This window comes from Neophocaena asiaeorientalis, unplaced genomic scaffold, assembly GCF_003031525.2.
Source record: "Neophocaena asiaeorientalis asiaeorientalis breed wild unplaced genomic scaffold, Neophocaena_asiaeorientalis_V1.1 scaffold118, whole genome shotgun sequence".
Classification (NCBI taxonomy): domain Eukaryota; kingdom Metazoa; phylum Chordata; class Mammalia; order Artiodactyla; family Phocoenidae; genus Neophocaena; species Neophocaena asiaeorientalis.
Window position 1 is genome coordinate 14062171 of NW_020175528.1, and position 22285 is coordinate 14084455.

At 36.8% G+C, this 22285-nt stretch overlaps 1 protein-coding gene across 8 annotated transcripts in view; it reads left to right on the plus strand.

Moving 5' to 3' along the window:
* MME (membrane metalloendopeptidase) overlaps positions 1–22285 on the plus strand; it is a 261860-nt gene that overhangs the window by 220304 nt on the left and 19271 nt on the right. For all 8 annotated transcript variants that reach the window (XM_024769130.1, XM_024769124.1, XM_024769125.1 and 5 more), the window contains exons 11-17: positions 651–787; positions 897–990; positions 2136–2264; positions 3031–3129; positions 5713–5793; positions 7135–7238; positions 20113–20171. In XM_024769130.1, the coding sequence (XP_024624898.1) occupies positions 651–787; positions 897–990; positions 2136–2264; positions 3031–3129; positions 5713–5793; positions 7135–7238; positions 20113–20171 (703 nt within the window). The remainder of the gene's footprint in view (positions 1–650; positions 788–896; positions 991–2135; positions 2265–3030; positions 3130–5712; positions 5794–7134; positions 7239–20112; positions 20172–22285) is intronic.

Consider the following 22285-nt stretch of genomic DNA (forward strand, 5'->3'; position numbering starts at 1 on the left):
TTAAAGAATTAATAGATAAGACTCCATCTTCTGGCAACTCCAAATCCAGCTTCTGAAGTGTGAGAACTGCATGCCTGTAGACCTGATATTGATAGCTTAAAGTACATTTTGTTCATCTTCATTGGACCATCTGTGTTGTATCTATACATTTACTATACCTCTGCTAGGACAGCAGTGTGCTTTCATTTACAACACCAGCTCCACTGAGATGTATTACTGTGTTTAAATTGATTGTTTATTAATATCCACCTTTAAGAGATAAACATTTTATACCCATTTAAATTTTTGCATAAACCTAGGAAACTTTATGTTTACAGCTAAATTTCTTTTTCTTTCATATTGGTTAGAATTTGACCCTGAGCCTAATTTCTAGCATATGTTCACTACACTTAGAAGCTTTGCTTTTGCTCTTAAATGGTTGGTTTAATTCTTTTATTTAAATAATTATGCTACAGAACTAATTTTTATTCAAAAATTGATTGAAGCAATTAGAGAAAAATCCTAAACAGATATCAAACTGACTATTGTGATAATTATATAGTGATGCAACTGACACTGTAACCATGTCTGACCCTGTAACCATAACTGAGTCTTGGACCCAAGAAGAGAAATCCATAATTACTCAATGTCTTGTGCCTGCTTTTTTCCAGCCATTCAGCTGGTCAAATTTCACAAATGAAATCATGTCAACTGTGAATATTAATATTCCAAATGAGGAAGATGTGGTTGTTTATGCTCCAGAATATTTAACCAAACTTAAGCTCATTCTTACCAAATATTCTGCCAGGTAGGTATGTCAGAGTGCCCATGTTCCCAAAGTTTACATTTAATATCACGCTTTAGAAGCTTTGCAGCCTCATCTTTTCTGTTGCTGGGTGGTGGGTTTTTTTATGCAGAGATCTTCAAAATTTAATGTCCTGGCGGTTCATAATGGATCTTGTAAGCAGCCTCAGCCGAACCTACAAGGAGTCCAGAAATGCTTTCCGCAAGGTGAAGAAAAAATCTCTCTTTTCTTAAGACTTAAAGCATAAAGCGATCCATGGTTATGAAGGCTTGCCATGTACATTACTAGAAGTGGTAAACTTTGCCAAGAGACAAAATGCCAAATGCTGGGTATGTTGCCTGTACTTAAGCCATGTTGCCTAGGAAAGCCAGCTTTCAGGTGCTCTGTGGTCCTATGATTGTCTTCTCTGGCACTGTGATTGAATTGCCCGGGAAGGGCGTGTATTGGTTATTTGAGCAGTTCATGGAAGAATACTAGCTTGGTTTTTTGTTGTGTTCAAAGTAATTTCAGGGGTATCTATCTCAATTAATTTGACTTTTCTGGTGCTTATAACATACTAGACATTCAGACAGTTGGACTACATTGATGTGGACAATCCCCTGAGAATATACCTACCTGGAGATAGCCTTAAGACCTTTTATTAGACTGTACCTGCATTATTTAAAGAATCATCATTTTCGTCCTATTGTGAGGGGAGAGGGCAGGAGGGATTGAGGAAGGAGAAATTCTCACAAATGTATTGGTTGGTGTCGTGGAAAGGAAATAACTCCCTGATTGATTGAAATTTTTAGTTTTTACCCTTTAAAAGAAAATGTAGACATATTTTTTAAATTAGAGAATGTAAAAATGGTGTTTTGCTAAATTTCCCTTCCGTAAGTTAATCCCTTTATTGGTTCTTAAATTTGTACACATGCAGTTCTTCTAAGTACTGGAACTTCAGCAAAAACTTTAGAAAACAGGAATGTGTTTTCTTGTATACCAGATCTCTCCCCTGTTACATTTATTGAATATTACTTCACATTTATGTTTATACAGTGGCAACAGTGTTATTTTGTTTGGTGGAGAGGGTTGTTGTTTCTAACCCTGTCTAGAAAGATATTAACTTGCAATAGCCAACAGTTTTTCTAGGATGTGCTACTGAAAGTATACCTTATTTCCAGATCATAGTAAGTAATAATTCAATTGGATTACATTTTATCCTATGCAAGGACATCCTGACATGTGAGGAGAAGCAATGAATATTGCAAGAATTTAGGAGACATAAAGAACAGAGTCCTGTGAAATTTGTGCTCTTACCACGCTTCGGCCATGTACTCCTGGTCAAATGCCATTTCCTTTTTCTCTCCCATAGGCTCTTTATGGCACAACATCAGAAACAGCGACTTGGAGACGTTGTGCAAACTATGTCAATGGGAATATGGAAAATGCTGTGGGAAGGCTCTATGTGGAAGCGGCATTTCCTGGAGAGAGTAAACATGTGGTAATGTTTTCTGCACAATACTCTATCAGCATGTGTTTGCAATGATGGGCAATTACAATAGTCCATCATTTGGTTAAAATTTTATTAATTGGCAGAGAACTTCTGAATCACAATTTGCCATTATTTCCCAATAAATCTTATTCTCCCTCCCCCATGGGTCTGGTTATGTTTCTGATCCTAATATTGTTTAACCCAAAACCAATTGTCTGTTTTCCAGAAGCAATGTATTCACAATACCCAGTCACGTGTTCTAATGATATAGTCATTTGTAATCTCTTCTGTTATCAAAATTGACTAAGAATTAGTATTTTCTTAAAAACCAGAAGGTAAACCGGGGTTTATTTGAAGTGTAAGACATGTACTTTATTTTTTATTGTTACTGAAATGAAGAGAAGGGAACTTAAAGACATGGTGAAAGAATCTATTGAAATGCTACCTCATGCTTAACTAAACTAATAGTAATGACAGTATTTTATGTTAGTTCGTCTTTCGTGATAATGGAAACCATACATTCTGAAGATGATTTTTATTAATGTATGCATTAAGACCTATTTAATCATTAGTGTTGATAGTAGCAGTGTTGCTTTAAAAATGTAATTACCCACATATATCCATTTGTTTAGATCACCAGTTTGTTTATAAGTTTACATTTATTAACATATCATTGCATCATATAAAGACAGCTTATAGCGCTATTTTTTTTTTACTTTGTGTTAGAAAAAATTAATTCATGGCCTAAATTTGCCTTCTGTTCTTTTGGTTTAAGGTTGAGGATTTAATTGCACAGATCCGGGAAGTTTTTATTCAGACTTTAGATGACCTTACTTGGATGGATGCTGAAACGAAAAAGAAAGCTGAAGAAAAGGTAAAGAGCAAAAGGCAGGGCGAATTATCAAAGAAAAATCTATAAGAAAAGATTAGCTTTTAAGAAATTTGGGGAAAACATAGTATTCAAAGATTGCGTAAAATAAAAGCAAGCTCCTTCAAGATGCAATGTGTCCAGGAACACTTTTCATGGATGAAGATTTTTTTTTCTATGATTTTCATCTTTTATTATCTCTTTGTAACTAGCTCCTACTCTCCATGTTTGGCTCAAAACTTTGAGAGATCTCCAATTTTCCTTTTTGTTTTTTTTTAAAGGAAGTCTTCACAAAACAAGAGGAAAATCTTGTGTGAACAAGAAAGCATTAAAAGATATTATCAGTGGTTCGTGTTTTTCCTCCTTTTATGAAAAATATTTAAAAGACCTCACCAATATCTAAAAATATCCCCTAATCTTTAATGTAAATTTCTAGCTAAATTTTTTTTAAGCATGCACTCTTTAGTTTTTTTTTAAATGACTTAGGGAGAAAAATACTAAATTTCTATTCAAGCAAATGTAAGGTAGTGCATTGAGTACTGTAAGGTGACCTACAGTTAGAGGGATGTTGAAGGAGCTTTTTATAACTATTCTTATTTACCCCCATTGTGCACCTTTTATTGGGACTCTTAGTATCTTGCATTAGTTTAAAAGTGAGATTCTAAGGAAATCTCAGGTTTAAATTTACTATGCCATTGTGTTGATAACTATATAAACCTAAAAGGAACATGTCCAGTGAAAACTGTATGTGTTTATGAGCAGTATTCACATGCAGCCTGATTATTCCTCTGTAGTTAGGGTAACAGGAAGAACAGACCGTTCTTTGAACTAACACAGAAAGAGTCCATAAATCTATTATAATAAGAGAATCAAGCTGTAGTCTAGTTCTCTTTCAGGATTAGATCACATGAAAGGATTATCTTTTTCAGCTATCACAGAGCCCTGAGTGGGTCAGGTCTAGAATTTGGCACCCCAGTATAGCTATCTTTCCATAATTCTGTAGGTCCTCAGAAGTTCAGGCTGGATTTGCTCCTTTCATGTTCTAGCTATCACAACATGGTACTATTTGATGGTAGCTAGTCAAATTGTTCTAAGTAATCATTTCCCAAGGTGGTGTCATGAAACTCTGGACCTGCCAAGTAGCTCTATGGAAGATTCCCATGGTCAAAAAGAGTTTAGGAAACATTTCCTGCAGGAAGGCTTCCCTGATCCCACCCTCGACTAGGTTATATACCTGTAGGGTGTGATCTTATGGCACCATACATCACACTTGAGAGTTAAGATTCATTTTATTGCCTACCATTGACCTTTATAGTAAACTCTCCAGGGGTAGAAATTTTTGCCTAGCATTGTATCCTCAGCCTCTTACAAAGTACCTGGCTTGTTGTATACCCTTGAAGACAAATTGAATGAATAAATAGACAAATTAATTCATCCCATTGGACACTTACAATCACTTAATTTTAAACTCTAAGTAGTCTTTCAATGAAGAAGCCTGCTTAACGTTTTTGTCACAGTATCTACCCCAAATATTTGACAATATATCCTTTTCATGTAGTACCTCTTATTTCTGTAGATTTTGTATCCCTTAGAACACCTTTTGGGGAAATACCTTCCCGAAAATAAAGTGCCATTGAGAGGGAGATGATTTGTTATGGGCTGCTGGTATGGAAAGGAAATGGGCTTGGCCAAACTGATTTAGTGACACATCTGTCTGATCCACTGGGGAAATCCTAGGCTTATGAAACAGATTTGTAACAAAACCACATCCATTTGATGGTAAAACAAATAATTCAGAGATGCAAGCTTAATATCCCATGAAAATATTAAATTAGTTAAATTATTTAAGAGCAATGTGATATGATAAAATCAAAAGTCAACTATCTTTGAGAAAAATAAGAGAAATAAAAAATAGGAATAGCAAATAGTAAGCAAGTGGTACTGATGAAATAATTACAATAAGTAAGCAATTTTAAAATAATAAAAATAGAAATAGTAGTAAGGTAGTGGTAAATATGAGATGGTATAGCAAGGAAAACGCTGTTTTCTACTTGTTTAACTAATGTCATTCATTTAACTGCGGGAAGTTAGGTACACTAGCTCTGGAGACCAAAGGAGAACATAAAAACTCCAGGAACCAATATTTAGGAAGAATATTAGCATTAAACCTGTAAGCCCACATCTGTTTTCTCAGCCAAATCAGTGAAGTGGAAAGATAATTATAAGCTGCTAGAATGGAAGTTCTAAATATTACCCCTCCTGTAAAATTGAAGAAAAAAGCCTTTCAGAGAAAAAGTTCATAAAAGTACAATACATGTGGAACAGTGACTTGTCAGTTTTCATTTTGGTTTTCTTGGGAAAGCTGTAGCCTATGAGAATAGGGTATTAGAAGCTAAATTTCAGAACTATTTTTTGTTTATTTTGAACTCCAGGAAAAAGCCAATGCAAAGATCTCTGTTTAAACGTTTGTCAGATATTCGTCTTGTAAACAGTATGGATCAGGTTATTCAACTGCTGTCAAGGGCAAATTATAATGTTTGCATTTGGAAGTTCATAATCATGCTCACATCAATATTCTAATTTTCATAGGCCTTAGCAATTAAAGAAAGGATCGGCTATCCTGATGACATTATTTCAAATGACAACAAACTGAATAATGAATACCTTGAGGTAAGTCTTTATAAAGACTGCACTGATGATGCCTGGGGCTGGTGGCAATGTCATTTCTAGCTATGAGGGGGGCCAGAAATTATGTGAAATAGCCTACACCCAGAGGTCTTATTATACTGATATTAAGCCTTTAACACTGAAGCCAGAACTATGTTTGTTTTAGTTTTAACCTATTGTTTCATGGGCTGGTCTGTATTTGGTTTTGTTATTTTGCTTTCCATATATTCCATTTTAAGAGTAGTGATAAAAATCTGGTGTTTTTTAAAGAGCATTAAGACATAGACATTTAAGTGATGAACAGGCAGTACTCAGGCTTCTTATCTCATTTTATACACGCCTGAAAGTCATATCTTCAGCTTTCCTTCCACTTTCTAATTATTCCTCCACTGGGTAAACAAGGTCATGCCTTCTCTATTTGAAAAAAAATCTACTATTTGAGAATGGGGAACTATTTTATTCTCCTTTGGTAATGTAACAGTGAAAAGAAAACAGAGTTGATTGAAGTCACTACAGTATTGATTTCAGACTCAGCTAAAGGTCCTGTCGTTAACCTTTCAGTCACCACAACTACTTGAAACCCTGGTGACAAGGTGACCCTTGCCTAGATCTGGGGATGACAGCGATTCCTAATCTGTTGATTACTAGCATAACACGGGAGTTTGCAAGGCATAGTGTCCTCTTTTCTTTTTCCATTTGCAGAAAAGCTTGACTTTTTATAAAATGAGCTGGCTGTAGCATGTGAGTCCCTGGGGCCCTTGTGGCAGGAGTCTAATGGCTGAGCACATAGTCTCACTGCTGAATTGCTTGGGTTCAAATCTCAGCTACACCTCTCACTAGCTGGCTAAGAGCATAAGCTCAAAGTCAGACTCCTAGGGTTCAGATCTCAGCTCCATCACTCATTAACTTGGGCAAGTGACTTAATTGTGCTTCAGTCTCCTCAGCTTTAAAATGGTGGTAACAGCCCATCTTCATAAGATTATTATGGGGATTAAAAAATGTGATATATGAAGTTCTTATAACATAGTAGGTACTAAATATGAATGCTTTTATCTTGTCTGTCCTGTAAGGATTAATATCAATATAGAAAAGCTTGTTTGACATTTAGTTTCATTTGTTTAATTACAAAAGAATAGACTGAAGTAGTGATTCAGCCAGCGCAGCAGTGATCTGTAATATAGAACTAAGCTAGTTGGAACTTAACTTTTCTTTGGCAAGTTTTGGTGTTCTCTGTTAACTTTATTAAGCGATAGAATGTAAGAAAATATCTCTTAATGTTATTTAGCAAAAACTTTGAAGATACCGGTTTTAATATTTTTCCCCAAATCTTTTAAATTAATATAGTTGAGCTACAGGGAAGACGAATACTTTGAGAACATAATTCAAAACTTGAAGTTCAGCCAAAATAAACAGCTAAAGAAGCTTCGAGAAAAGGTGGACAAGGATGAGTATGTATATTCCAGTTTTTTCTAAAAATATGTTCATTCAGAAGAGGGACCTTGTTGGATTAAGAGAAAGAACCTGGTGTAGAATAATGTTAAAAGGTGTCATGTTCTCTTTCTATCGAGTACTTCTAAGAGCATCTAAGACTATACCAAAGATGAGTCAGGGATTTAATCAAAATTTAAACTTTTTTCATTAAGGTGTCCTTAGGCTACCTTCGGTTTCTTCTCATATGATTGTCTGTCCCCTCTACTTTGTTTGTGGACAGGGCTCTCAAGAACACCTTAGCCTAAGTAATCCATAGCTCCTGCAGGCCTTCTCTGAGGCTGTATTACTGTACACGGCATTATCATCTGCCCTCAGCCCCACCTGTTTTCTATCGGTCCATCATCCTGCAGCTCCATGCCCTTCCTAGATTGCTCCAGGTAACACTTCTGTCAACCTTGTGGTAGCCAAATATGAGATATCAGGACTCACTCTCATTCGTAGTTTTCAAATGCTCTTAATCTCTGCTTACTAGTGGCATTAGTACATTGTAGTAACCATTAGTTTAATGTTCATTTTTCAGTTAAATGGATGTGTCTAACATATTTATCAACATAAGTGTTTATGCACTTAAATCCCTAGAACTGCTTGTGCTTTCCTAGAGAGCAAGGGACCATTCAGCACAGTGCTGAACACATAGGAGGTTTTCAGTTAAAACTAAATTAATGAATGAGTGAGCAAGTGAAAAGTAAATATACTAGTTTGATTTTTGTGGTAACTGACACAATACCGTACCAAGTCCAGGTGTCATTGGGAACTGGGAGAATCAAAGGTGAACTTTGATTGTATTACATTACATTACAGCAGCAGAGGGTATGAAAGACGTCTTATAATAAACTGTATCACCAGGAGGAAAATGTGCCAAGAAAGGTACAAAGTGCAGAAGGACTATTTGATAACAGGACTCTTCTATTAGTAAACCAAGTCCAGGTTGGACAAAATTCCTAATATGGAAATGCCAGTTTATTTCAATCCCGGTACGACATTTTGAGCCCTTAAGGTACCCTGAAAAAGAGATTGATTTCTTTTGCTGACCTCTATGTTTACACTGGAGCAAATGTTATATTGTCTGGTGCTAAAAATGAGACAGCAAATGTCACAGAATGTTTAGTGTCCCAGGTGGGAAAAAAAGATGGAGAATGGGCACATATGGTTTGTGTTATAATCGGTTGTCAGTCCTATCTCTAGAAACAAAAAGCCATCAAAAATAATATCCTGTGGGAAAATTTATGATCTGAGAATCCTTATAAGTCTGAATATTTTTATTTCTTTAAAACTACATATAGTTACACTTAATGGTTGTTAGCACTGAGTAAAACATCTACGTACAAATATCATCGAATATTCTTTCTGAAAATAGCTAATATAACCTGCACCCACCTGACACCAGAAGATTTCTTCATAATTTAAAAAATAGTTGTTGAATTATTGCTTGATGTTTTCTTTAGAAGTTAACATAGTCCCAGCTCCGTAGTCATTTCGTAAAATGGTGTGCAGTTTTCATTCCTTTTTATCGTATGTGTTGACTTTCTCTGAGTCTTTTTCTCTTTACTATAGATAATCGAAAGTGACAATTGTATATAATATTTAAATGAATATTTGCTCAGTAGCATGCATAGCTCAGTAGTACTTTTTGGATCCTTTCTATGAGCTTCTGACTGTTAAACACAAGTGCAATATGATGTATAAGGTCTTCTCTGCCATACCAGGCTAGTTTTTCTTCCTTCCCCATCTTCTACCTGTATGCTGAGTACAAGGGTTCAAAACTCAGGCTGCACTTTAGAGTCACCTGGGGCAGAAACAGAGACACAGATGTAGAGAACAAACGTATGGACAGCAAGGGGGGAAAGTGGCGGGGTGGGGGTGTGGTGAGATGAATTTGGAGATTAGGATTGACATGTATACACTAATATGTATAAAATAGATAACTAATAAGAACCTGCTGTATAAAAAATAAAGTTAAAAAAAAAAAGAAATAGTACTGATTCCCCAGCTCTACACCACCCTAGATTGTGACGTACATACCTGTAGGCGGGGACCCAGGTATTGGTATTCTTTTTAAGTCCCACGCCCCCTTCTCAAGTCAGAACCCCTGCGTTAGTATTTGTTCCTTTTTGTGTTGACTCATACTTGCTCATATTCAATTTTGTGAAATTTTTTTACAAGGTGATATCTTTAATTTGGCAATTTAGCTTTAAAATTTAGTGTTTGTCTTCCAAAATATTAGAAGTACTTTTGACAGTGATTGCATTAAATCATTAGGACTGTACCCTGTAGATTACAGCATAATAAAAGTTCTTCCTATTTTATTGAGTTTTCTTATAGTGAAAGTTTTTGACTTAATTTGTACCTGCTTAATAGCAATAAAGTCACTATGTTTTCTTTCCTTTTTTATATAGCATGAAGTTCAAGTCCTCACTGTGTATGTTCAGGCAGATAACATCTATTGCTTCTACTTTATTCATGTAACCTGCAGTTAACTCAGAGAATTACATTTTCAGATGCTCAAGTCCTCACTCCTAGGGTCTTGCAGGACAAACAGGTGTCCATATCCACAGTAGAGGAGACAGAGATGAGAAAAGCTATTGATTATAGTAGGGTTATATTGTCGGGTATTATAGAGAAATGATGACGCATTAAATTTTCAAGGCAGCAATTAATTTAAATAAATTCAGTCAATTAACCAAATAGTAAGCTTCAGGACTTTTTCTTTTCTCACTCCACATGCTCTCACCGGGCAAACTCGTATACTTATTTGCATCTTCTACTATCATTATGACCCCTGAATACATGTATCTGGCCCAGGTCTGTTTGCTGCGCTCCAGATCCAAATGTCTAGCTGTCAATGAAACATCTCCATGCAGGTGTTCCATTGACCCTACAAACACAGCATTTGCCTTTTTGAGAAAAAACTTACCATCTTTCTCCCTTGATCCCCCTAGTTTCCAACTTCTATCTTATTGCTACCAAGGCAGAAACCAGGGGTTCATCATCCTAGACCAATCCCTTTCTGTCATCTCTGATATCTACAGTGATACCTACTTCAAATCCCATTCAAAAAAAAAAAAAAGTTTACATCCACCAGCTGCTAATTAAATATTTTATAGGCATGAGGGGGTGTGGATCTGCATCTTAACCATCTCCATTGTCATGCCCTAATTCAGACATTTCTCATTGTTCACCAGAGTGATGATAATATTTTCCTAATCTTATCATCAGTCATCTCACAGTCCTTCAGCTAACTCTCCATGCTACTGCCTTAGAGAGCTTTTAAAGACACAAATTGAGTCATGTCATTTTCTGATGAAAACCTTTCCATACGTTTGTTTTGCCCATCTCATGAAGCGTGTACAGAGCTCTGCGTACCTCCCTGTAACAGCACTCCAGAATTCCTTTAGAGTCACCCTACCCCACAGCATTGCCCCAAATCTCCACCCGTAGGAACTACTGTAAAGTCATCGCTGCATCTCTTCCTCCTCCTTATCCCTTACCAGGGCCACCCTTTCTGCCCTGTTCATTTAACAGAAACCAACACATGGTGTGATTCAACTTGAGCATTATCTCCTTACTCATAGCACCCCCTTACATGATCCTCTTCATCTTGTCCCTGTGCTATCCCTTACACACATTTTAGTCACAGCACCAGTACATCTGATTACATTTAGCTGGACTAGGCCTTGTTGAAAGCAGAAACAGTGTATTTGTGTCACCAGAGATTGAACATTGATGAGCAGAACGTCGACCTTTCCTCAATGATGATGGAGTGAATGATTGATAAAATTGCAAGTTTGTAATAATGCTTACAAAGTGAACTCAGCCACTAAAGTAAAATACTGACACATCCAAGCACTTCACCATCATTGTTGGTGAAGATGTCCAACATGATCTCTGCTGTTCTCTCTGCTTAAAAATTCAAAACATTAAGGAGGTCCGGAAGTCTGCATGTGATATGCCTGAGTTAATCATCTGGCTAAAAGGACTTCTGCCCATTTGAGCCCCTGGCAGCTGCAAAGGACAAAGGTTTAAATTTAAAAGGCTCTTGGCTCATGTGGTTTCTGAGTGCCTAGCTTGTGTTTCCAAAATTATCTCAAACATCATGTTCTCTGGGGACTTAATGGCAGTTTGTAAAGAGTTTCAAACACATCATGTTATCAAATAGTAATAATGTTAAATTGAGACTGTAATATCCATTGGCAGAATTACTTAGTGATATATCTAAAATGATTTACTGCCAGTAACATGATTATTCACTTAGACTCCATGGAACAAACGTAAACCACTGAAAAGAAACAACGTACGGGAACAAAATAAAATGAATTCCTTTTCTTATTTTTAGACTTGATATTATCTTGTTAGTTTCTCAGGACAGAATTTTCTGTAACATAATTGGGACAGATAGTGCCAGTGTTTGTAAATTATGACCGTTGAGCATGTGGAGCTGCATTTTGTAAACTACGAAGACTTATTTCATTGCTGCTTCTTTCCTGCTGTTGTACATCAAAATAAAAACAAGCTGACATTAACAGCAGCCAGCTCAATAAACATTTTATCCAGCAGCTACAGTGTGCAAAGCACTGTGCTAAGGATATAGCACAGTAAAGTAATGAGTAAGGATAAAGAGGATAAAGTCATGAGTAAGACTCATAGCCTGTAATCTAGTAGAAGAGGCAGGTGAGCAGCAATGAAAGCTGAGAGAAAGCAGAGTTGGTTGGTGCTATTACAAGACAACAAAGTGCTAAGATAGCACTGTTTTTTAAGCCACAATTAAACCTTTACTTATTAGTAAAACAACTAATTGTTGTTTTACTAATTGTTGTTTCTCTGGAAACAACATGTCAGCATTTAAATTAATATTGAGGTGAACAGAGGATTCACTTAAAACAAAACCAGACAAAATGGTTGGTTCATTTCTGTCTTCTTCATTGCTTCAAGTCTGCTGTCTTTTCTAATCTGGGCTAATTGAATGTTTGCAAGCCCCTGAAATGAGTGTTGGTACTGAGGTTGGCAGCCCAACAGCTGTGGCTTTATGTGGTTCTTCCTGAAAGGCCAACACCACCAAAAATAGCAGGGTGGCTGGTACCAGCGTAGTTTTGCCACTGCCGTGAGTTACTATCAATTTTTCGTGTCTCAGTTCTGCCAGTTACTATCTATGGCCTTTTAAAAGCCATGAAGTTTCCTTATTTATAACATGAGCAGGTTGATTTAGACTTCATAACATCCCTAAGGTTCTTTCCAGCACTAAAATCTTATGGCCCTTACTGTGAAGTTTTGACAAGAGCCAGGATGTTTTACTCCCTGGCTTCTCCACATCAAGTGACCCAAGAGAAAAAGAACATATTCTTGGGAGTTAGGGAAGTACCTCACTTCTTTCTAAAATATCTCTTCTGATATTTACCCTTCACTAACGTTTCTAGACTCAATCTTGTAACTAAGTCTGTATCATTGAACTTAAAGAAGAATAGTTATAGAGGACTTATGTGGGTAAATGAGAGGGTACACAGGTGGAGAGTTGATAGGACCTGTCCAGGGTGGGCACGCAGACTGCTGGAGACTTGGGACACAAGTGACTCTCCATGATGTAGATGTATGGGGAAGATACACAAAACAGATTATTCGGCTCATCAAGTACTACTCAGCCAGAAAGACAGAATAACAGATAAACTAAACTTGGACAAGTCACTCTAATTCCCTATGGCAGTATCTGCCCTGGTGTGCCCATGTTCTACACATATTATAATAGATTAAAATGTTAGAGTTCCATCTTTTAGATTCCCATTAGGCCAACAGACTATGCGATTTTTCAACATGTTTTTGGGTTATAAGCAAAATACATTTTACCACTAAAAACATTTCTGCATTTTAATTAGCACCCAAGCAGGGTTTTGTTTTCAGAGGGGGAAGAAGAGGTAGGGAGGGAAGATAAAAGTTAAAAGGTTTAAACAGGGAGAACTTTGCAAAAGTAGTCTAGAACTTTATACCAGTGAACCCTCTTGAGAGGACAATGTCCAGATAGTACATGACTTCCAGTTTCCATGGCTCTCTACAGCCTGCATAACACCTAGGCTTAGTGCCCTCCACCCTCCCAGGGTCCCAAGGATGAGAAGGGTCAGTACTCTTGGGGCTTGGAAGGACCCACTGATATGCCAAGACCCAAATATGTGTTGAGTGCCTATCATGTTCCCAACACTGTGCTAAAAGCCCTAGAGATACTATTAAGAACAAAACATGAAATACACAGTTGGGACTACATTGAGATTAAAAGCTTCTGCATAGCAGAAGAAATGAAAAGGCAACCTAAGGAATGGTAGAAAATATTTGCAAATCACGTATCTGGTAAGGGGTTAATCTCCAAAATATATGTCACTCCCACAATTCAATAGCAAAAAAACTAATAACCCAATTTAAAAATGAGCTAAGAATTTGAATAGACGTTTCTCCAGAGAAGACATACAAATGGCCACCAGGTATATGAAAAGATGTTCAACATCACTAATCATCAAGAAAATGCAAATCAAAACCCCAATGAGTTATCACATCACTACCATTAGGACTGCATATTGTTTTTTTTTAAAAAAAAAGACAAAAAGTGTTGGAGATGATATGGAGAAATTTGAACCCTTGCACAAATGGTTGGAATACAAAAGGGTGCAGTAGCTATGGAGAACAATATGGAGGTTCTTCAAAAAATTAGGTATAGAACCACATGACCCAGTAATCCCACTTCTGGGCATATAGCCAAAAGAATTGAAATCAGGATCTCAGAGAGATATTAGCACTCCCATGTTCATTGCAGCACCATTCATGTTAGCTAGGATGTGGCGACAACTTGTTTCCATCGACAGATGAAAGGTGAAAGAAAATGTGGTCTGTATATGAAATGGAATACTACTCAGCCTTTAAGAAGGAGATTCTGCAGTATGCAACAACATGGATGAACTTAAGAACATTATGCTAAGTGAAATAAGCCAGACACAGAAAAATAAATACTGCACGATTCCACTTACATGAGGTATCTGAAATAGCCAAATTCATAAAATCAAAGGAGAGAATCATGATTACCGGGAGCTGAGGGGAGGAGGAAATGAGGAGTTGTTCATCAACAGGCATAAAAATTCAGTTAAGCAAGATTGATAAGGTATAGCCTCGTACCTAAAGTCAACAATAATGTATTGTACACTCAAAACGTGTCAAGAGGATAGACCTCATGGTGACTGTTCTTACCAAAATTTTAAAAAAGAACAAAACATGGAACACCCCTGCCTTCATGGAGTCACTGTCTAATGAGCTAGACAACAATGGACTTATAACATCACGTTATATCATTGCTAAGAGTTATACAGGATGTAAGAGCTTTCAATTCTTTCCTGAAAGATCGCAAGGTTATTCTTAACCAGGAGAACAAGTACCAAAAGAAAATTCTGACAGAAAAAAATCCACCCGCCCATATATGTTCCAAATAGGGCATTTCTCTGAATTTGGCCCGTGACCCACATGAGGGCACACGTGCGTGCATGTACACACATATAGAGTTATTGAAGACTAAAAAGATGGAGTCTTGCTGCCAAACTTAATTAGAGTAGTGATTTGTGTTGCTTTCTGTTGAAAGAGAAGTGGATTCTCCCAATGTCATGTCAGCATAGGAGTCCTGGCTCTCACCTCTCAGAGGATCAGCTGAGTCACTCAGAACACTTCAGTCATGTAAACAACTCTTATGCAACAACAATGAGCAGTGGAATAGGCTCTTTGGTCCTACTCTGCTTTTGCCTTTGGGTAAAATATTGTACCTTAGGCAGCAGTGGAAAGAGCTTGTGCTCTGGAGTCGGGGCGGTGATGGGAGGTGGGGGCTAGAGGGAGTACGCAGTCTTGAGGTAAGATTCTTCCTCTGCCACTTATTCGCTGTGTGAACTTAGACAACCTGCATAATACCTCTGAGCCTCAATGATTCCTTTATAAACTGAGGATAATAGCATTTATTTTTGTCTTGTGGGTCATTGTGTTGTGTAATATGCTTGCCACGTAACTTAGGTGTTCATTAATGAGTAGCTATTGTTGTCAAGATCTGGTCATGATGAGACTTCAGGGTGGCGTAGAGGCCAGCATCCTAAAGCTTCTTAGGGAAAGGGGCAGCCCTAAATGTGAAGCAGTCTAAAAATGAGCACTTTCATTTTAAAAGAGGATGGCAAGGAAATGGCATTCATTTTTGTGATGAAATTTTATGTGTGATGCAGATCAACATGTTAGAAGTAGGGGATTTGATTGGAAGATGAGAGTGTCCTCTTTCTCCCTAGTTTATATATCCTTTTCCCTGTTGTATTGCTAAATCTGTAAGTAGGGAAAAAGAGTTTGAGCTATGATGTGCCTTCGTTTCTACACCTGAAAATCAGAGGTGTCATCTATCTTATTCGTATGGTTTGAAAGGTGAATGAAAATATATAGAAAAGCTTGAAGTTTTGATGAGGGAATATTAATAAATGTAAAGCATTACAGTGGCAACTGCAATTACAAAATGAGAATTCTCCTTTCCAGAAGTACTTGAGGAAGACAGAGTAAACCAATGTATTGTACTACTGATGTCAAAGGAGTTGCTTCAAGGCCACAAGATGCTAAGAAATTGAATGCTTTCAGGGAAAGGGGCATTAATGATTTTGTTGCTTAAACTTTTTAAGTTTCACATGAGTGAGCAAAAGAAGTTTTATTCCAGGTGCCTTTGCAATCCAGTGGGTTTATTATATCCATAAGGCTCTAGGATCAGTCTGTAGACTTCTGCTTTTCTTCCCTGCAGTAAAAATGATGTCTCTGTTCTTTCATCTCATCACCACTTAGGTTCTTCAGGGTAATAAGAGATAGAAGAGAAACACACCTGGTCCCCCTCTCAAGGGTATATCATTCATATTTCCCAGCTACATTGTTAGTTCAGCTTCGAGGGCCATGCTGCTTATAGTGGCCCTTTGTCCTACTGTAAGTGCCCCAAAACAAGAATAAGGTTACCTGACAAAATTATGTCTCAGAAATTTAAAATAAAGTTTGCTTACTTCTTGCTTCCCCACCCTTCACTTTATACCACACACACCCATCCATACTCCTACACACATGCCGGAGGCAGGAAGAGAATTCAAAGAACAGGGTGATATCTACTCCATCTCTCAGGTTCAATACCTGCTCTAGGAGATGCTCGTGTCTGGCCTCCATACTTTAAAGGTATCTTCAGATAACCTGCACTATCCCTTATGTTAGTGGATACTTGGTTTTCTCTTTAGTTGTGCAATTTCTCTTTTCTATGCTGCTATTCACGGTCAGATTTGTCTGTTTTCCATAAATGAAAGCTTCTCCTGAAACTCTGAGGCTGCATCCAAATCAAAAGAACTTACATATTTTGTTACATCACCATTTACTTTGAAAAATATTTTCTTTGTCCTATTAATTTAGCTTTTATAGTAACATAGTGAAATATTTCATGATTGACCACAAATATTAGACATTGAGTCTGTAGCTGTTATCATCACACTAAGATGTAATGATCCAGTCACAGTACCTCAAGTTCTGATCATCCCCAGGGACAAAGTGCCCTGTACTTTTGAATCTGGGTAATTACCCAGGGGTAGTCTGAGGACGCACTGTGAAAGATCTCAAGGAAGAAAAGGCAAACACTGCACACTAGTGCTCTGTGAACCTAACCACCATAATTCTAATTTTATTTGAGTGTCCTGTGGTCATAAATAGCTACCTATTTTCGTGAAGGTGTAATTCACAGAGGACATTTTAATATGTAAAACCCTCCCTGCTGGAAAGTTACAAACATTAATCAAAGTGCAATCTTAACCCCCCTCAAAGTAATGTAACAGAAGAGCAGAAAAATCACTAAAACAAAAGGTGTGACATTTATTTTTACAAAAGCAATAAACATGAGATGGGTAATATAAACTTCATTCATCTGTGTCCTACTTCTGAGATCTGTTGCTATCTGAAACATTAGTTTCCTGTATCTAGTTCCTTCCCTCTGTAATATAATAATTTAAAAAAAACAAAAACATTTTGAATTGGCACCTTTTGTATTTCATTATTAGCATTGTGCCTGAGTCCAGAACCAGCAATTTGCATATTATTTGTTATTACCCATTAAAGTCCATGCAGAGTATACCACCACTAAATCAGAAGTTCATAATTGACCAAATGAGACCTGAAAATATGTTAAATTCATTTTTATAACAATTGAAATTTAATAATTTTAATAATTATAAGCTGTTTATGCATAAAATCTACTGCCATATTTGCTATTACCAGGGAGGAAGAAATTTTCCTCTACCCTTCCAGGATCTTCTGGCTGGTCTAAGAATTAAATTGACATGAGACAGATTAACAGGAGAAAAGTCGAACAAAATTTAATAACAGGTATATATGGGAGAGACCCAGGAAGACTGAGTAACTTGCCAAGATGGCTGAATCCCTCACCTTAGGTACCATCTTCAGCTAGATACAAAAGGAGATCGGGGTAGTGGCTGGAGACTTCAAAGGGGAGGAGGGCAATTCACATGGAGATGGAAAAGCAAGTGTTTGGTAAACGCTTGTTCTCTGGGTCATGCTGAGACAATGGAATACAGAGTGGACACTGACCTCTGGGCTCTGTCAAGTTTCTCCCACCACACCTGGCCCATATTCTTTGAACTTACCTCTGGTGATGGCTCTATTCCAGGAACAGGACCTCTATCTAAAACTTTTTTAGGCAGTTAGGAGGCAGGTCAAAGTCTCTTCCTGAGTCTTTTGGGCCTTGATTTGTTTTCAAGTCAAAATAATCCTCATACCAAAGAGACATTTGGCGGTGGCAAGTTTTGCTCTCCTACACTATCAGAATGTTGAGGACACATCAGAAATATCTTTCTAAAGTCACTGCAAGGAACAGCGTTTCTCCTCAGGAGTAGTATGAGCACATTTCCTATTTTGCCCCTCCTGCCAGACAACCTTGAACCATACTTGAGTCATAATAACTGTGTGAATATATATAAACATAGTCCTAATACATCATTTTCCCTGATCCTGAGTTTTATTTATACAAATGTTTTGTTTCATAATCTTTTGGGTCACACAAACAAAATCTACGTGTCCTATGTAGTTTCTGATCTCTAGATTTTAGTCTAACACCCCTGGGATTACAAGTATATGTTTTTGTTCTGAATCACCACAAAGCATGTGGGAAAAGGTGGAGTTTAATTAAAATAAATAAAATTATATGCTTATAATCAACAACCTGCAAGAAATTAAAATATTGATGACTCAGCTGTGATGAAATTAGGGAGGGTTAAGCTATCTGTCACACCATCCTGTCTGAAAATGTTTTCTGTTTACAACAACAATATCAAACCAAAGAAGAAACACATTGATCAACTATTCCCCCACCCACACCCTCCATCTTCAAAGTTATTTTCTTCCTAAAGAAAAATTCACAGAAATTCTATCTGGATTTTCTTTTCAAGTCCCAAATCCTTTATATGAATGTCTTAGTCATGTTATTGGAGACAGAATTCACGCTTAATTAGAATTTATCAGATAGTTGTTTTATGTCGCCCTCCCTATTTTTAAGAGATCAAAATAGGACTCACATCTGAAATCTGACAGTAGTTATTGAAATTGTAGCTAAAATGCTGATTTAGGGGTGCTGACCTTGTATTGCTTATCTTGCAAAGCAGGGTCTGGAAACAGTTCTGATTTAACCTCTTTGCACCAATTACTATAAACTCCTTCCATGAGCAGGATAATAATTGCCATTCTAATTGTTGCCCTAAAAGTGGAATAACTACAATGCAGCCATTAGATAATAATATATGATTGTCTTAAGTGTATGCATGTGTGCTGACATTTAAGGAGGTATCTGAAGTCAAGCAGTACCCATTTTTCAATGAGTATATGAGGATATGTGTAATAGTCTATTAAGTTGGTAATATTACTCCTGTTGCACAAAAGTGTTTAACAGTGATTATTGATGTGTGGTCTTCGTAACATCTGAGCAGAAAGACATTGGAACACTGGCACCATCCTTTAGCTTAACGCTGGCTGGGTTGTTGTTTTTTTTCTCATTCTGTCTTGTATTATAGTTATTTATGCCTCTTTATCATCTCCTCAACTAGAGTTTTCTAAAGTCAGGAATTGTATTTTATAAAATCTTTAGATTCGATATAGAGCCTAATTCATGGCATACACGGGCAAATCTACTTAAGAACCACCTGAATTTCATTTTACAGTCATTATACAAAAATATCCCTTTGCTCTCATAGCTGGTGTGCCATATTTTAAAGAAATAATTTTAAATGGCAATAATCAGAGGAGGCACATTACCCAAAACTAAATACCTGCCAAAGGGATCTCTTAGTCCCCAAAAAGGCTCCTCGTAAACTATGAATTTAAAAAAATTTAATTCATAGTTTACAAAGAGTCTGAAATTTTAGCAGCCTGCATTTCGATATTCTGTCAACTGCTCCAGAATTGTTGGCATAGTTTACCTAGTATCAGGGACACGGAGCTAAACACATTTCAATATAATTTTAATCCATTGCAGTTTCCAAAGAGATACATTAGAATGGGTTTTGTACTGTCAATTGCCTCCATTAAAAATGTATGCAAATTAAAAAACAGATTGCAGACCTGGATATATTCCTATATTTCAAGAAGTGGAAATACTTTCAATGAACTCTCTCACCTAGTGAGCTAATTTTAATTTGTTGATCATATTTCAGACAGAAAGTTAAGATTCACCTAGGAACAGTGATAATGCTTTTATTGTGGTGAGCAGATTAAATCAGACAACGCAGTATCGTTTGTAACAAGTTCTTATGTTTTCTATAGGTGGATAAGCGGAGCAGCTGTAGTCAATGCATTTTATTCTTCGGGCAGAAACCAGATAGGTAAGGTCTACTCCTAAATAATTATTTAATATTTCTCTGTTGTTCCCAAGCGATAGTGCTTTGCGTGACCAATTTATTATACTCCCCATAAAAGCACAGCGAGGCTGAGTTACGGATTTATTGAATATCCTCCTTGAAAGTAAATGCATCCATGTACCTCTTTTCACTAGCAAAATTTAAATCAGTGTAAATCACACTAAGTAGTTTTGTTTCTTTTACAATATTCTCATTTATAGTTGAATGGTTTGTCTTATTTCTAACTACTTTTATTTTATTTTTAAATACTTTTTTAAAGTCCCTTATATCGCCATAAAGTTATATTAACTTTAGGACTTTCTAAGTGTCAGCATCTTAGGTGGTTTAAAATTCCAAGAACCAAATTTTCAGAAATCCAATTTTTCTGTCGATTTTGTACACTGGCACTGGTAGAGATGGTCCTGTTCTGTATCATCTTTTTTTCTAGAAGATTCCAAGAGGCTCAGAAAGTTGAAAAGTCAATTATGCTAGGTTGAACCATATGAAATTTTATTTATTAACCACTTCTGATCAAAAAAATTTTATATGTTCCCTAGTAGTAGTGTCACAGAAATATGCATAGAAATTAATACATGAGGGAATAATATAATGAATAATGAAATGGCTTAATATAGCAAAGATATATTTTTTTCTCTTCCTGGGAATACTGCGACATCTTGAAACTCTCTCTTAAGTATCTCACAGATAGACCCATTTTTTCCCAAGGGTTTTTAGTATGTAGAAAGGCAACCAACGTGATTCAGTACTTCAGTGGGAGTATTCTAAACAAACAGTACAGCCAGCTTCTCCAGGTGTACTCAGTCCAGCCCTTCATTTCTCAGTGTAGTCAAGAATCAAGAGGGAAGATAAAATTTGATGACACTTTCCCCCGTTGCTTTTATTTTATTTTTATTTTATTTATTTATTTTTTTGGCCACGCCACGCAGCTTGTGGAATCTAAGTTCCCCGACAAGGGATTGAATCCAGGCCCTTGGCAGTGAAAGTTGTTGAGTCCTGACCACTGGACCACCAGGGAATTCCCCCCCACCCCCATTGCTTTTAAACCTAGGAAGTGTTAAATTAAGAAATCATCCACATTTTCTTCTAGTATTTTTATAGATTTTTATTTTTGGAGCAAATCTTTAGTCTATCTGGAGCTGATTTTGGTACATGAGATGAAAATGAATTATGATCAGAAAAGTTTGTCTTTATATAACAAATAGGTAATAATTAAGGCATGTGTACTAGGTTAAAGTCAGTTAGTTCGAAGTCTAGGGTAATACATCTCCCAGCTAGTGAAATGATTACCTAAACCTAGATCAGAGCCTGTTTAATGATCAACTCAGAACCTATGCAGTCTATCTTTGTTATGTATTCCTAGACACCATTAAGACCTTTTCTTAGAAGCTCCAGTATCTTGGGAGAGTCTTCACTTTGAGGACCTCTTGAGGTCTGTCAGTGTAAGATCTAGTTCATTGTAGACTTGGACAGAACAGGATAATTGACTTTTAATGGAATCCCAGGGCAAATTGAGGTGGCCTTGACTTGAATTCTGCATCAGGGCAGACTAAGGGATATTGCTTTATTTTAATCCAGCTCAGGATCCTATCAGACATGACACTGATTCATCCCCATAAGAAGAGCCATACAGACCTGTGGGACCATTCTGGCATGTTCATCCTTTCATTTCTTCTCTAGAGCAGGTCCACCCAGTTTAGGTCAAGATGGGCCTAGTTTGGCTTTGAATTACCCCATAGCCCTGAGGCTGGCTCAAAATTGGTCTGCCTCAGAGATTACCTGATCTGAGAAGACCTGGGAATGTTCTCATTTTGAATTTAATACACTGAAACCAAACAAGCATATAGCAAAAGGAAAAAGAAAGTAAAAGTGTGCTAACATTTCACAAAGTAGACAAATATCCTCTGAATAGTCAAGAAATGGCTGTGATAAACATTCTTAATATATAAGAAAGACCTTTTAAAGATACTCAAGATAAATTCATACGATGGAAATAAGAAATCCGAAAAATTGCTAACCTCTTTTCATACGCTTTTCATATGCTTATCTGCTAATAAAAGCAGTTCAGAGAAAGGGAAAGT